Source organism: Syngnathus leptorhynchus, chromosome 13, assembly GCF_054491065.1.
Source record: "Syngnathus leptorhynchus isolate UIUO chromosome 13, UIUO_Slep, whole genome shotgun sequence".
In the NCBI taxonomy this organism is placed as follows: domain Eukaryota; kingdom Metazoa; phylum Chordata; class Actinopteri; order Syngnathiformes; family Syngnathidae; genus Syngnathus; species Syngnathus leptorhynchus.
The window spans coordinates 1,615,476-1,626,809 of record NC_141207.1 but is presented as its reverse complement, the minus strand read 5'-3'; the positions used below and the strand labels follow the sequence as shown (position 1 = coordinate 1,626,809).

General features: G+C 44.2%; 1 protein-coding gene across 2 annotated transcripts; it reads right to left on the bottom strand.

The window, feature by feature from the left end:
- Nucleotides 1–1,551: 1,551 nt before the first annotated feature.
- On the bottom strand, nt 1,552–8,985 carry LOC147046843 (sodium-dependent phosphate transport protein 2B-like). Of its 2 annotated transcripts, XM_085927832.1 has the most exons (15): nt 8,940–8,985; nt 7,062–7,253; nt 5,595–5,643; nt 5,319–5,381; nt 5,110–5,241; nt 4,699–4,827; nt 4,481–4,624; nt 4,245–4,356; nt 3,974–4,169; nt 3,745–3,840; nt 3,414–3,525; nt 2,967–3,134; nt 2,690–2,806; nt 2,412–2,536; nt 1,552–2,350 (listed from the first exon to the last, which is right to left on the bottom strand). In XM_085927832.1, the coding sequence occupies exons 4-15, from the start codon at nt 5,371–5,373 to the stop codon at nt 1,811–1,813; spliced, it is 1,926 nt and encodes a 641-aa protein (XP_085783958.1). In that variant the 5' UTR covers nt 5,374–5,381; nt 5,595–5,643; nt 7,062–7,253; nt 8,940–8,985; the 3' UTR covers nt 1,552–1,810. The 2 variants fall into 2 exon arrangements, with proteins under 2 accessions (XP_085783958.1, XP_085783957.1); XM_085927831.1 differs by lacking the exon at nt 5,595–5,643.
- Between the last annotated feature and the right edge of the window lie 2,349 nt (nt 8,986–11,334).

Here is an 11,334-nt window from a genome sequence, read left to right as displayed (position 1 = left end):
CATATCTGTCAAAGATGGGCAAGTGATGCTAAAGGTTCCTCAATGATTTCCCGACGTGTATGCTATCTGGGGTTTGAAAGTTCTAGTGGTCATAGCAACCGTTGTAATGTTTACTCACTTTGCCAGCTGCAATCTTCAAATAATAATACGATGTTCCCCAGCGCTCAATTTGTGGGCCATTTCGATTTTACGTCACATTCACTTCTTGACAAAATGGGACTATTTCAACGTTGGAGTTTGTGTCACAGGCAGGATGACAACCGTGTGATTTGGAAAGCCAAAATCCAATTCCAAAAAGATATATGATGATAAGATATCACGGGCCTCAACATCTTTCCAATGTGATGCACCACCGTTTACTATAACTGATACGCTAAATTAGCGTCTTGTCTTTTGTTTATCAAGAAAAATCAAATAATGATTTTATGAGCAATATGATAGTAGTCAAAACATGTTATGTAATCTCCAGGAGACATCCAAAGGGCTCAGCCCTTTTATTGTTTGCTGATCGTCCCTGCCACGTCAACTCGATAGGAGACGATACTTTACGATTTGATGAGACGAGAGATTTGCTTTGAAATTCAACCGCCACGGGACAGCCAGTGAATCTGACAACTGGACAACATTTTCAGTTTCCGTCTGCTTGTAAAATCAAGTCTTATCTTCTTATCATACTTTAGCGTCATGCGGGAGAGCCCGAATACCAGCGCTGACAAATATTGGATGACCACAAAACACAAATGAAACTATTTACCGTCTTTTCCGCATGCACGTAAAAGCCTTTCATTTTCAAGCCTTAACTTTTTGTGTTATTATCTGATCTAATAACTGCAATAAAAGACGCTGTTCACATAAATTGGACGCAATCATTCAAGTGTTGACCTTGGACTTGATAAATCACTGCAACATTGTACGCTATGTGATGGACATGCATTTTTTGGTAACGAAAACAAGAGAGAGAATTGACGCATCGCAAAAGGAAGCGTACCATCACAAACGCAACATGACTGCAACAAGGAGCGGAAGAGACAATAACACACCTGGAGTAGCTGGAGGGAGCTGATTGGTAGACGCCAGGGCCGGCGAGCCGACAGGTTCCAACAAAAACCTAACAAGCAGACGATACGGGCAAAATTTGAACAACATGGAACTGAAACAAAAGTCATCTTCATGGGAGCTTGCTTTCTCCAAAACTTTTATAAAGGCACTTTAAGTGCACTATGTCTTCTGGGAGAACGAAAATCTTATCTCGAGATTGAGATGCCATGGGATGATGCTTTATAAAGTCTCTGTTCAAAGGCATATCAGATATGATAAGCAATGATGTTATCAATTGCGTGTTTGCACGTGACAGCTCATGAAGTTTGAAGAACACCATGAGTGCCAATATATACAATGTCAAATTGGCCTTTGTATTCTTCCATGCATGGTTTTGTTTGGACACTTCTGATTTAGAAAGACGTTAGGTTCACTCAAAACCAGAAATATGTCATGATACTTTTGTTGAGACAAGCAAATAAGCACAGGTTAAAAAAAAGAGATAATTTATTGAATTCATACATTTTATCTTAAATACTGAAGATAACAAAGATGTAAATTCCAGATTTAACATTCAGAATTTTCCATCCATAAAAAGTTGAGATAGTGATAGAAGGGTTTTTATCGATAAACGGCCATTAGGTGAGGCCTTTAAAACAGTACGTAGCAGCGTAGCTGAGATTACAGCGTGGAGGAGATAGTCCAGTCGCGGGAATCATTAACGTCGAGAGATGACGGTATATAAAATGGACACGTTTCACAAGCGAGGCTTTTAAAGATGAGTCCCTTCGATAACCTTGCCGTTGTTATGGGGTGTAGCGGCCGAGTTGTCGTACAGCTCCAGGCTCTTCTTGTGCACGGCCACCTGGCCATCTTCGTCTTTCTGGCAGCAGCTGCAGCACTTGCAGATGCAGCAGCAGTAGCGGCCGCAGAAACCCAGACAAGACGTCACCAAGCTGTCCCAAGGCGCCAGCGAGCGCAGCGGGCGCGGTAGGAAGTTCCACGTGCGGAGGACGGGCGGCAGGCAACGGGGGCAGCGTGATTGCAGGATGTTGATCACGACCACAAAGACGACCAACACTACCACGGGCACCCCGACGCCGACCAGCACTTGCCAGCCGGCCACTGACAGGCCAAATATGGTGAGCGGCAAAACCAGGAAGCACAGGATGAGGTAGAAGGCGGCAAACCAGCGGTACTCGGCCGTGCGGTTGCCCAAGCCCCTGGCCAGCCGGATGGGGATCCGTGTGAACGGGATAGGGTACCACAAAATGATGCCCATGATGTTGAAGAAGAAATGGCAGAGCGCAATCTATCAAGAAACGCAGATGATTACAACCGAGATACGCCGCCACTACTTCTTCTTCTCGTACCTGGAGCGAGTTGGCCAACTTGTCTCCCGGGCTAGCCATAGCCGCCAGGATGGCCGTGGTGGTCGTTCCGATATTGGAACCCAAAGTTAGAGGATAGGCCCGCTCCAGGCTGATGACGCCGATACCTAGTGAGACACGAGTTGCCACAGGGAGCCAAGTCCAAAATGTGAGTGGCAACGGTCGCCAGCCATTATCACCATCAGACCTCGGAGCTGTGAAGCTACCTACGAGGTTTCCGTAGCACCGAACTTCAAACTACTTGAATGATTTCAACTCACCGACAAGAGGCGTTATCGCTGACGTGAAGACAGAGCTGCTCTGAACAATGAAGGTCATCCCGGCCCCCACAAAGATGGCGATATAACCCGTCACCCAGCTGAACGGGAAAGGGAAGTCTACGGCCATCGCAGAAACAGGACAAATAAGGACGATGCAAGTCGGATCACCACACGCTTTGTCCCTGAGCTTTCTTCGTCACGCGGTTCAGGACGGGAGGAGCCCGAGGGTGAGGTGTCAACCGTCGCGGAGAACAAAATGTGTGGCGTCGTCCCTCACCTGTGTTTAGCACCTTCTTGATGACGACGGCCACCTGGCCCTGGAGCATGGAGTTGAGCAGCTTGACGATGAGGATGAGGCAAGTACAGAGGATGAAGAGCGACAAACCCAGCAGAATCAGACCCACCGCCAGGTCGGGCAGGTTGGCGTTGGCAAAGATGTGGGGGCCTGTCGGCACACATGGCAAACGTGCTAAGCTAACTGAGAGACTCTGCTTGAGGAAAAAAACAAACCAACTAAAATTCATTTCTACTGTCATGTCACGCCGATAGTGCTCTTCAAGCCACTCCGATTGGTATGAATAGTCTCATTGAGCAAGTCAAAGTTATTTGCAGAATCAGCAATCAGGACCAGTCAAAGGTGGTCATTGTCTAAGTGGGCCTCTGGGGGGGGGGGGGGTCATTGTCTCACATTCCACTTCAGGTATTTACTAAAAGGCTTGCTTACATTTCTCTAGGTAGTCTGTCCAGGTGGTGTTCATCTCAGTCAACGTGTCGTTGCCTTCCGTCCAGCAGACGGCGCCGACGGGGCAGCTCTCCACTGTCTCGTTCCAGAAAGTCTTCATTTCCCCAAGAGATAAGAAAAATGGACCAAGCACGTAACTCACTTGACTTGACTTGGGGGGATTAGTAGAAAGCTGACAATTCCGTCGCGTTCATTTCCTCTCGTTTCATAATTTTACAGCATCACGAGGCCACTGACATTTCCGCAAACCAGTTCATTTCCTAACATTGTCAAGTCCAGGCCATCCATTCAGCATCCAAGCATTTTTCCTTACCGTGTTGACCTTCTTCTTGCACCAGACTTTGATCAGACTCTTGTTTCTGGCCTCCGGATCACCGGTGGCGATTCCGGTGATGACCGATTTATCCAGCTGAGAAAGAGAGAAAAAAAAACATCCTTAAAGTGAGTTGTGCGTAGCTGGTCTGCTACAATTGTGACTTGGGGGGTCAAAAGGTCAAATTAAGAAGAGTAGAGGCCAAGGAGATGCCGTGTGGCTGGTTCACCTGGATGATGGAGTCTGTGAGCGGTTTGGTGATGGTCTTGAGCAGGTCGGGCGCATCCTTCCCCGTCTCGAGTTGGAAGGACTGGATGATGAGGTAGGTGAGCTTTTCTAGGACCCTCGTGGCCACCTCCAAGGGCAGCAGCACCAGCACGGACAGCCAGTTGAAGAAGTCGTGCACGGTGGCGCCGGCAAAGGCCCTGCGCGGTGGACGGCGCAAAGACGATTGGTGACCTCCTTTGATACCAAAAAACCTTTGCCGGGGTTTTGTCTACCTGCGGAACTCGTTGCGGTTGCCCGCCTGCATCATGGCCACGATGGTGTTGGTGACCGATGTCCCGATGTTGGCGCCCATGATGATGGGAACTGCTGACCTGACCTCCAGCACTGCAAAAAAAAAAAAGAAATAAAATACAGACATATAAGTGAGACAATTTTGAGTCGTTAACATCCAAATGTATCTGGTACTATCTTGACGATGAGATCTTTCATTTGGGTCAACATTTCTTACATCCAGAGGAGACCATGCTGACCACAATGGATGACGAGGTGCTGGAGCTCTGCACCAACACTGTGACCATGACGCCAATCACCAGACCGGCCACCGGGTTGGACAGGATCACGTTGTCCTTAAAGATGTCACCGGCGGCTTTGCCTGTGTACAAAACGCCAAAGATGACAAGACGGCGAGAAAAATGTACGAAGCAGAGCCAACTCTGTCGGTCTCACCTCCGACCAGCTGGAAGGCTGAGCTGAGCACGTCCAAGGAGCAGATGAACAAGTAGAGCAGTCCTAGAAGTAGGGCCAGTTTTATGATGGAGGTCAACACTCGCATGATCTTCCCCTTGGTGTCCAGATCTGAAAGACAGCGTGTCGGTTGACTTGGCGTCCGTCATCGATCTGGAATTTTATATATCGCTCGATGATGCCAGCTTAGAGGTGTTGCGCCAAATTTTGCAGGTGTTGGGAAAATATTTCAAAGTTAAGGGGACTCAGACCCAAGCTGTGTGGTGCTCCCTAAGAATTGGAAATGGCCACATCAAAATGGCAGACCTTCCAAAGAAATGTCACATAGTTCAAAGAAACTGAATTCAGACAAGTGTTCTGCAACCATAACCTCTTCGGTCTGACCGAGCTCACCTGACCACTTGACACCCGTGTCTTTGAGCTCCGGTAGGTCCCACGGATCCTCTTCAGCCACGTCGTCATTGACCAGGTTTACGGTGGAGTAGGATGACATCATGGCGCCGTCTTTCCCGCCCTTATCGTTGTCTTTTGTTTTAAGAGGTACAACATTATCGGGCGGAAACAACGCGGGGGCTTAACGTGGCGGCTGGGCTGCAACATACCAAAGCTGGGGGACGAGGGGGAGGACTCAGTCCCAACTTGTGGTCTGGGACCCATGACTGTATCTAGAAAAGGGAATCACCTTTTAGTCCGTTGTGTGTGAAAGAACATCAGACAGACTTGATCAGACAAGTCAAGTTTATTTATTAAGCACTAAATCACAAGCAGTCTCAAAGGGCTTCACATATACAAAACAATTATGCTCAAAGCATCCTTAAGCTCCCAAGAGGGCAAGGAAAAACTAAAAAAAAAAAAAAACTAGGGGAAAAATGAGAAACCTCGAGAAGGGACCACAGATGGGAGAATCCCCCTTTCAGGATTACAAGGCTGCAATGGATGCAGAGAGGGCACACAAAATACATAACATAAAAAAAATGTAAAAAACATAATTAAAAAAAAAAATTCTGCAATGTTATGCTGAAAGCAATCGTCACTTTTTTTTCTATTATTAAACGTATTCTATTTTCCCCTGATTAAATGTAATCTGATTACAAAGTAATCAGGCATGTTTTTGTTTTTCTGATTTTCTAATGAAACAAATAACTGACAGATTGGAGTCACGCACGGAAATTGGAATGGCGGCAAACATTTCTTTGTTAAGCGTGTGGCACAATTTGGAACTTTGTTGAGTAAAGAGAAGCATATACAGATTTTCTTTGCAAACTCCAAAGTATCATCTTGCTTTCATTGCCATTTCCAGCCCGTACAAATCAAGCACAATATGACAGCATCTCTTTTTTTTCGGGTCTTTCAAGGAGGGGAAGCTCAAATTCGGATGCTGGTCTATTCAAGGAGGGGAAGCTCAATTTCGGCCGACCTAATAAAATGTGTCGCTTTATTTAGCTGCTGCTGGGTAGGGACAGAGAGTGCGATAGAAGTTAGAAAGAGTGAAAAAGAAAGTCAGTCTCCAAATACAAGCAGGTACAAAAAGAACCTACCAGAAATAGACGCTCGGTTTGTCGCTCGTCGTTTGTAACCCCAAAAAAAACCAAAAACGGCGTCTATACTTTTTAAAGCAGTGGTGTCCAACCACCGGGCCGCAGACTGGATAATTTGGTACCGGACCGCACAAGAAAGTATCAATAACTTGAATTATTTCAGTTTTATTTATCTTTTATTTAAAAAAATAGACCGGATTCTCTCCTACACCTCGTGATGTGAACAAAACATAAAATTATGCGATGTTATGAGGATGCTACGAGTAAAGTTATTAAAATAATAAAATATTATTATTATAAATATTATTTTGTTGCATTTATCCACCACACCTTAAAAGCCGGTGTAGGTAAAAAATCCACTCAGTGTTCATATCGGCTCCCTAATACTTTTGAAGACGTCACGCTATATTGGCTGAAAAGACTTGTTAAGATTGTGCTTGGTCTGTTTTGCAAAAATGGGATTGTAGTTCATATCTCGAAACAATGTGCAGTGATTATTTGATTTAATGATGCTTTCGACATCTGCTTTTGATTTGTCTTTTCTAAAATTGTTTTGGAGATGTTTTCTTTGCAAAGATTGTGACGTCATCAAACACCTGTCCATGAAAATATTTTCTGACATCATTACCAAGTGATAAGAAGCTGATTCTGAACAAAAGTTGAGCGCGTTGTAGCACATATTTGGTCAATGACATGTACAACGGTATATATTTGATCACTTATTTTTCAGGGAAGCTGAGCTTCCCTTGCCGTTTAGAGTAATCGATCATCGAATCGTAATTGTCAATCGACTCCGGTGAGACTCACCTGAATTTGCGTGTCTTGTCTATAACTGAATGGCCAAGTGAGTTTTTTTCCGGGCTGCTGCGCTTCGTCACGCCACGTCTTCTTATCAACAGAGCCGAGAGAGGTCGTGCCTCTTGGTACCGAACTCCCGAAGCCGAAGGGGGGACGCTACACCTGGGACACCTGTTGCTCGGGGGAGGGCGGCCTGGCCTGCTGCTCTTATAGATCCCCCCCACACACACACACACACCCACGCCCACACACACACAGCAGGTGCAAAGGTCAGCCACGACCGCACACACCCGCCTTCATGTCATGCATGTGAACGGATGGATGAGAAGAGAAGAAGCACAGTTTGAAGTGAACTGAGTTTCTCATGTGCACATTTTGTAAACATATTGGAGGTCAGCAATAGTCAGCAATTCACTGCTTGACTATAAATAGGACGCCCCCTTGTGGATGTTGGAACAGTGTACCCAATTGGACTCAGGTGAGAAGTAACAGTGCAAAATACTGTTCTCTCTCTCCCTCTCTCTCTTTCTCCTTCAAATCCAAATTCAAAGAAACACGCCCATCTACGCACAGAAACGCACACACACACACACGCACACACACACACACCCACGCACACACACACACACACACACACACACACACACACACACACACACACACACACACACACACACACACACACACACACAACTCACACAGCTGTGACCTCACACGTTTATCACTCATTAGCAGTGCATTTACGGTGCCTCGATAGGCCCAGCGACAACTTTGCCCGCTGCATCTCCCATAAATGGTGTGAATACAAGTTAATGTTTCACATCAGAGTTACGCTCCAGTAAAAAAAAAAAAAAAAATGATGGCTAAAATAAATAAATAATAAAAACAGGGTTCAACAGGTGTAAACTGCGATGGCATTTTTTACAGTGTAATGGTGGTGATGTGGAAAATGTGGAAATGTGCCAACGTTGTTACCAGAACGACCTTCAGACCTGGAAAAGTCACCTGGAACAGCTGAGAGGAGTCACTACGTTGCTTCATCCAGTAATTAGACGGCACCGCCCGGCTGCATTTGTGCACCTTTACTCAGCTATACCATATTGATCTATCTATCTATCTATCTATCTATCTATCTATCTATCTATCTGTCTGTCTGTCTGTCTGTCTGTCTGTCTGTCTGTCTGTCTGTCTGTCTGTCTGTCTGTCCTGTATATAGTTGATGGAAAATTTGTGCCAATGCAAATTGCACAAATAATCAAATGCAGCTCATTGAAATGAGAAATATAATCGAGATTGTGTTTTTAGATATGCCGCCTGTTCTTCTCGTGCCTTCGCCCGGCTGCATTTGAGTGACTTCATCATTTCTCTGGCGCCGACACGGCCAATAAAAGCGTGGCGACCGCGTGGATTTTAATATCTATTTATCACTGCAGATGCTGATAGCCTCTGTGGAAAGAACATCAGTGTTTTGATTTTTTTAATCATATTTAATGAAACCTTGACCTTGCAAAGTGTACCAATCGGAGTGCAAGGGGGGGGGGGGGGGGGACTTGCAGACATCCAACACAAAGGAAGAGTCTCACAACGTAACTTTTCTCTGGTTATTTATTGACTAACTCATTAAATGGCAGGTTTTCCCTCGTGTAGCTAACCTTTGACTTTTGGAAAGCTGCCTCCCTCCATAAAGGGCCACACAAACCCATGCACACACACACACAAACACACGAGAAATACAGCTGTGCGTGTGCAGAATAGTCTGCTGCCTCCTATTGGTTAAAATGCCTCAACACACTTGTGGAGAGTCTACCAAACGTTGCTTGAAGTTATCTCGAATGTATTTGAAGGTATGGTACTTTGCATTGCATACATGTAAACATATTTTCTTACCTGTTCCAAAAAGAAATGTGTTTTTTCTAGTTTCCATTTTTGGCATCTTTAATAGGGCAGCTTCACCTGAGGAAACATGAACACATGGATTGAGAAATAGCACGCACTCTATTGATATTTTTATAGATTTATTTAGCTGCCAGTCTTGGCTTAAAATATGGTGGACTTTTGCTTTGTTAAGGCTATATTGAAAGTGCTACAAATTAATGTTATCAATTAGAATACAAATATTTTTTTGTTTTGGAATACAATTTGAATTCATACATTTCCAAACCTGACCAGCAGATGGTAGCAGACTATAACTTGTGTTTTTTTCTGTCCTCTCGCAATCAGTGTACGCCAAGTTGTGTACTTTTACCGTCACCAATTTAACAAAAAAAAAAAAAAAAAAAATGAGAGGGCTTTTTGGATCCAGATGGATAAAAGATGTCAATATTCACAAAGATAAACACACCTGCCAAATTTGGTGAGCGTTTGAAAATGTCAAAGCCACCAAATTTCTATTTGACCTTAAAGAGTTCTCCCTGATATCCCTACACCATTTCGAGTAAAGGTCATACCAAAATTGCTGACTTTGCTTTTTTTTTTATTACATCTTAAGACTTTCTTGTGGGTCTGCTCATAAACGTGGTGTCAAGGGTTGAGTTTTAGCCAACTCATTGAGGTCTCACTGTAAATGTGAGTTCAGTGTTTGGCAGAACCTTTCAGAATGTTGGTAAACAACAAACAGGTGGGGAGTGGACTCCCAAAAGGATATTGACTGCCTGTTTCATTTCCAAAGTATGTCCTGTTGTCTTTGACTCACCCAATGCGACTTGCAGGGCCAGAGTCTGGAGCATGATGTCTGTCTCTCTTCTCACCTTCTTGTAGCTTCAACAACACATGGCCGTCACGTGGGAGCAACTTCCTGTTTCACAGATGGTTGGACAGAATTTGGGCTTTTGAATACAGTTGCTCAAATATAAACAACGTGCCATATGAAACCACATTAAGTATAACCGCGCAAGTGAGGACCAAGAAAATTGAAAAGCTGAGCCAGAAAATCTGTCTTGAAAAATCATCAAACAAATTTTGTATTGTTTAATTGATTATATTTTTAATTGTAAATATGATGACTGATTATTTAAATCTAGACTGCATGTTGTGAAAATCTGACAGTAAAAATGGAGCTGAAGATGAACTGATCTCAAAGTATCCAAATCAAGAACAAAAATAGAAGCCATCATAAATAAGAGGATCATAAATAATTTCCACATCAGGCAGGAAACATTTACTTGCTTCTCATCCATGCTCAGGTTTCACTATTTTCTCTCGACACACACCGGCAGCATCTTGCCGTCTTTAAAGTGCAGGTCAAAGGTGACCATGCCAAGTGGGAAAGGTCCATCTGCCGCTAGAGGAAGCTAGCGAGAAACGAGAGTCTTCATGCATTTTCAAGGTGAGCTCGTAAAACCTTCTTTTGCACTTTGCACGGGTGAGAGTTCGTCCAGGAGAGTCAACACTCAATATCGCAATTCCGTCATGCTGTGTTCGAATTGATTGAGATCCATACACAGATATCGATATTCATGTTGAGAGAAAACAATTGCTGTCAATCTGTCTTTTAAAAATCCACAAAGCATAGTGAATAGACAAGAGAGAGCGCAGGAAGGGGGAGGGGGAGGCCTCCTGCTGTGACCACCAAACTTGAAACGTGATGGGGTTTTTTTTCTCTCTAACGACTTTCCCTCCTTCAATAACATTTGGAAGATCCAAGAAGAAGAGGCTGGCCTGTATGCACAATCTGGAGGCAATTGTTCACGCCTGGCCGAGATGTGCCTTTCTTCTTTCTTTCCTTTTTATAACACGGCTCCGGTTGGAGGTGGATAAATGTCCTCATTTTACCAGCCAATCAAATCAAATCTTTCCACCCAAAATTGGGTTATTTTGTTAGGTCATATGAACCCAAATAGTGAACGGGTCCATTCTTTTGTGAGCCAACTGTTTTTGCAAACCAATATGACTAACTTCCTGTTCAATTTTGTTTGCGCGTGTGTCCTGTTGCGATACGAGTCCACCAAATTTCATATTGATTGATGAACTTGATAATGGAGCCTAGCGTTGCCAAGGATGAGTTTTAAAAATACAGAGGGAAGAAAAAGAGAGGGAACGATGACATGATGAAGCCGTTTGAATGTTGGCTTCGAGCAAACGGCTCGTACGTCCACGCACCACTTCAAAAGCTATCCGATTCCAAGACGTTAACATTTGACGGCTTTTACGCATTTGAAACAGCTGGGAAATTAAATGAAGCCTTTATATGCTCCTTGCACTGCTTTTTCTTTTATTGTATTTTATTCGCTGTAAAATAAAAGCGACCGTAGAGACGTGGTGGTGGACGGTGTTAAATCATCAC

Excerpts from the sequence above, each read along its gene's own strand:
- LOC147046843 (XM_085927832.1), bottom strand. The coding sequence starts at position 5,373 with ATGGGTCCCAGACCACAAGTTGGGACTGAGTCCTCCCCCTCGTCCCCC. Across the intron at positions 3,841-3,973 it reads TCACAGACTCCATCATCCAG|CTGGATAAATCGGTCATCAC; the intron begins GTGAACCAGCCA and ends TCTCTTTCTCAG. Across the intron at positions 3,526-3,744 it reads GCAAGAAGAAGGTCAACACG|ACTTTCTGGAACGAGACAGT; the intron begins GTAAGGAAAAAT and ends GGGGAAATGAAG.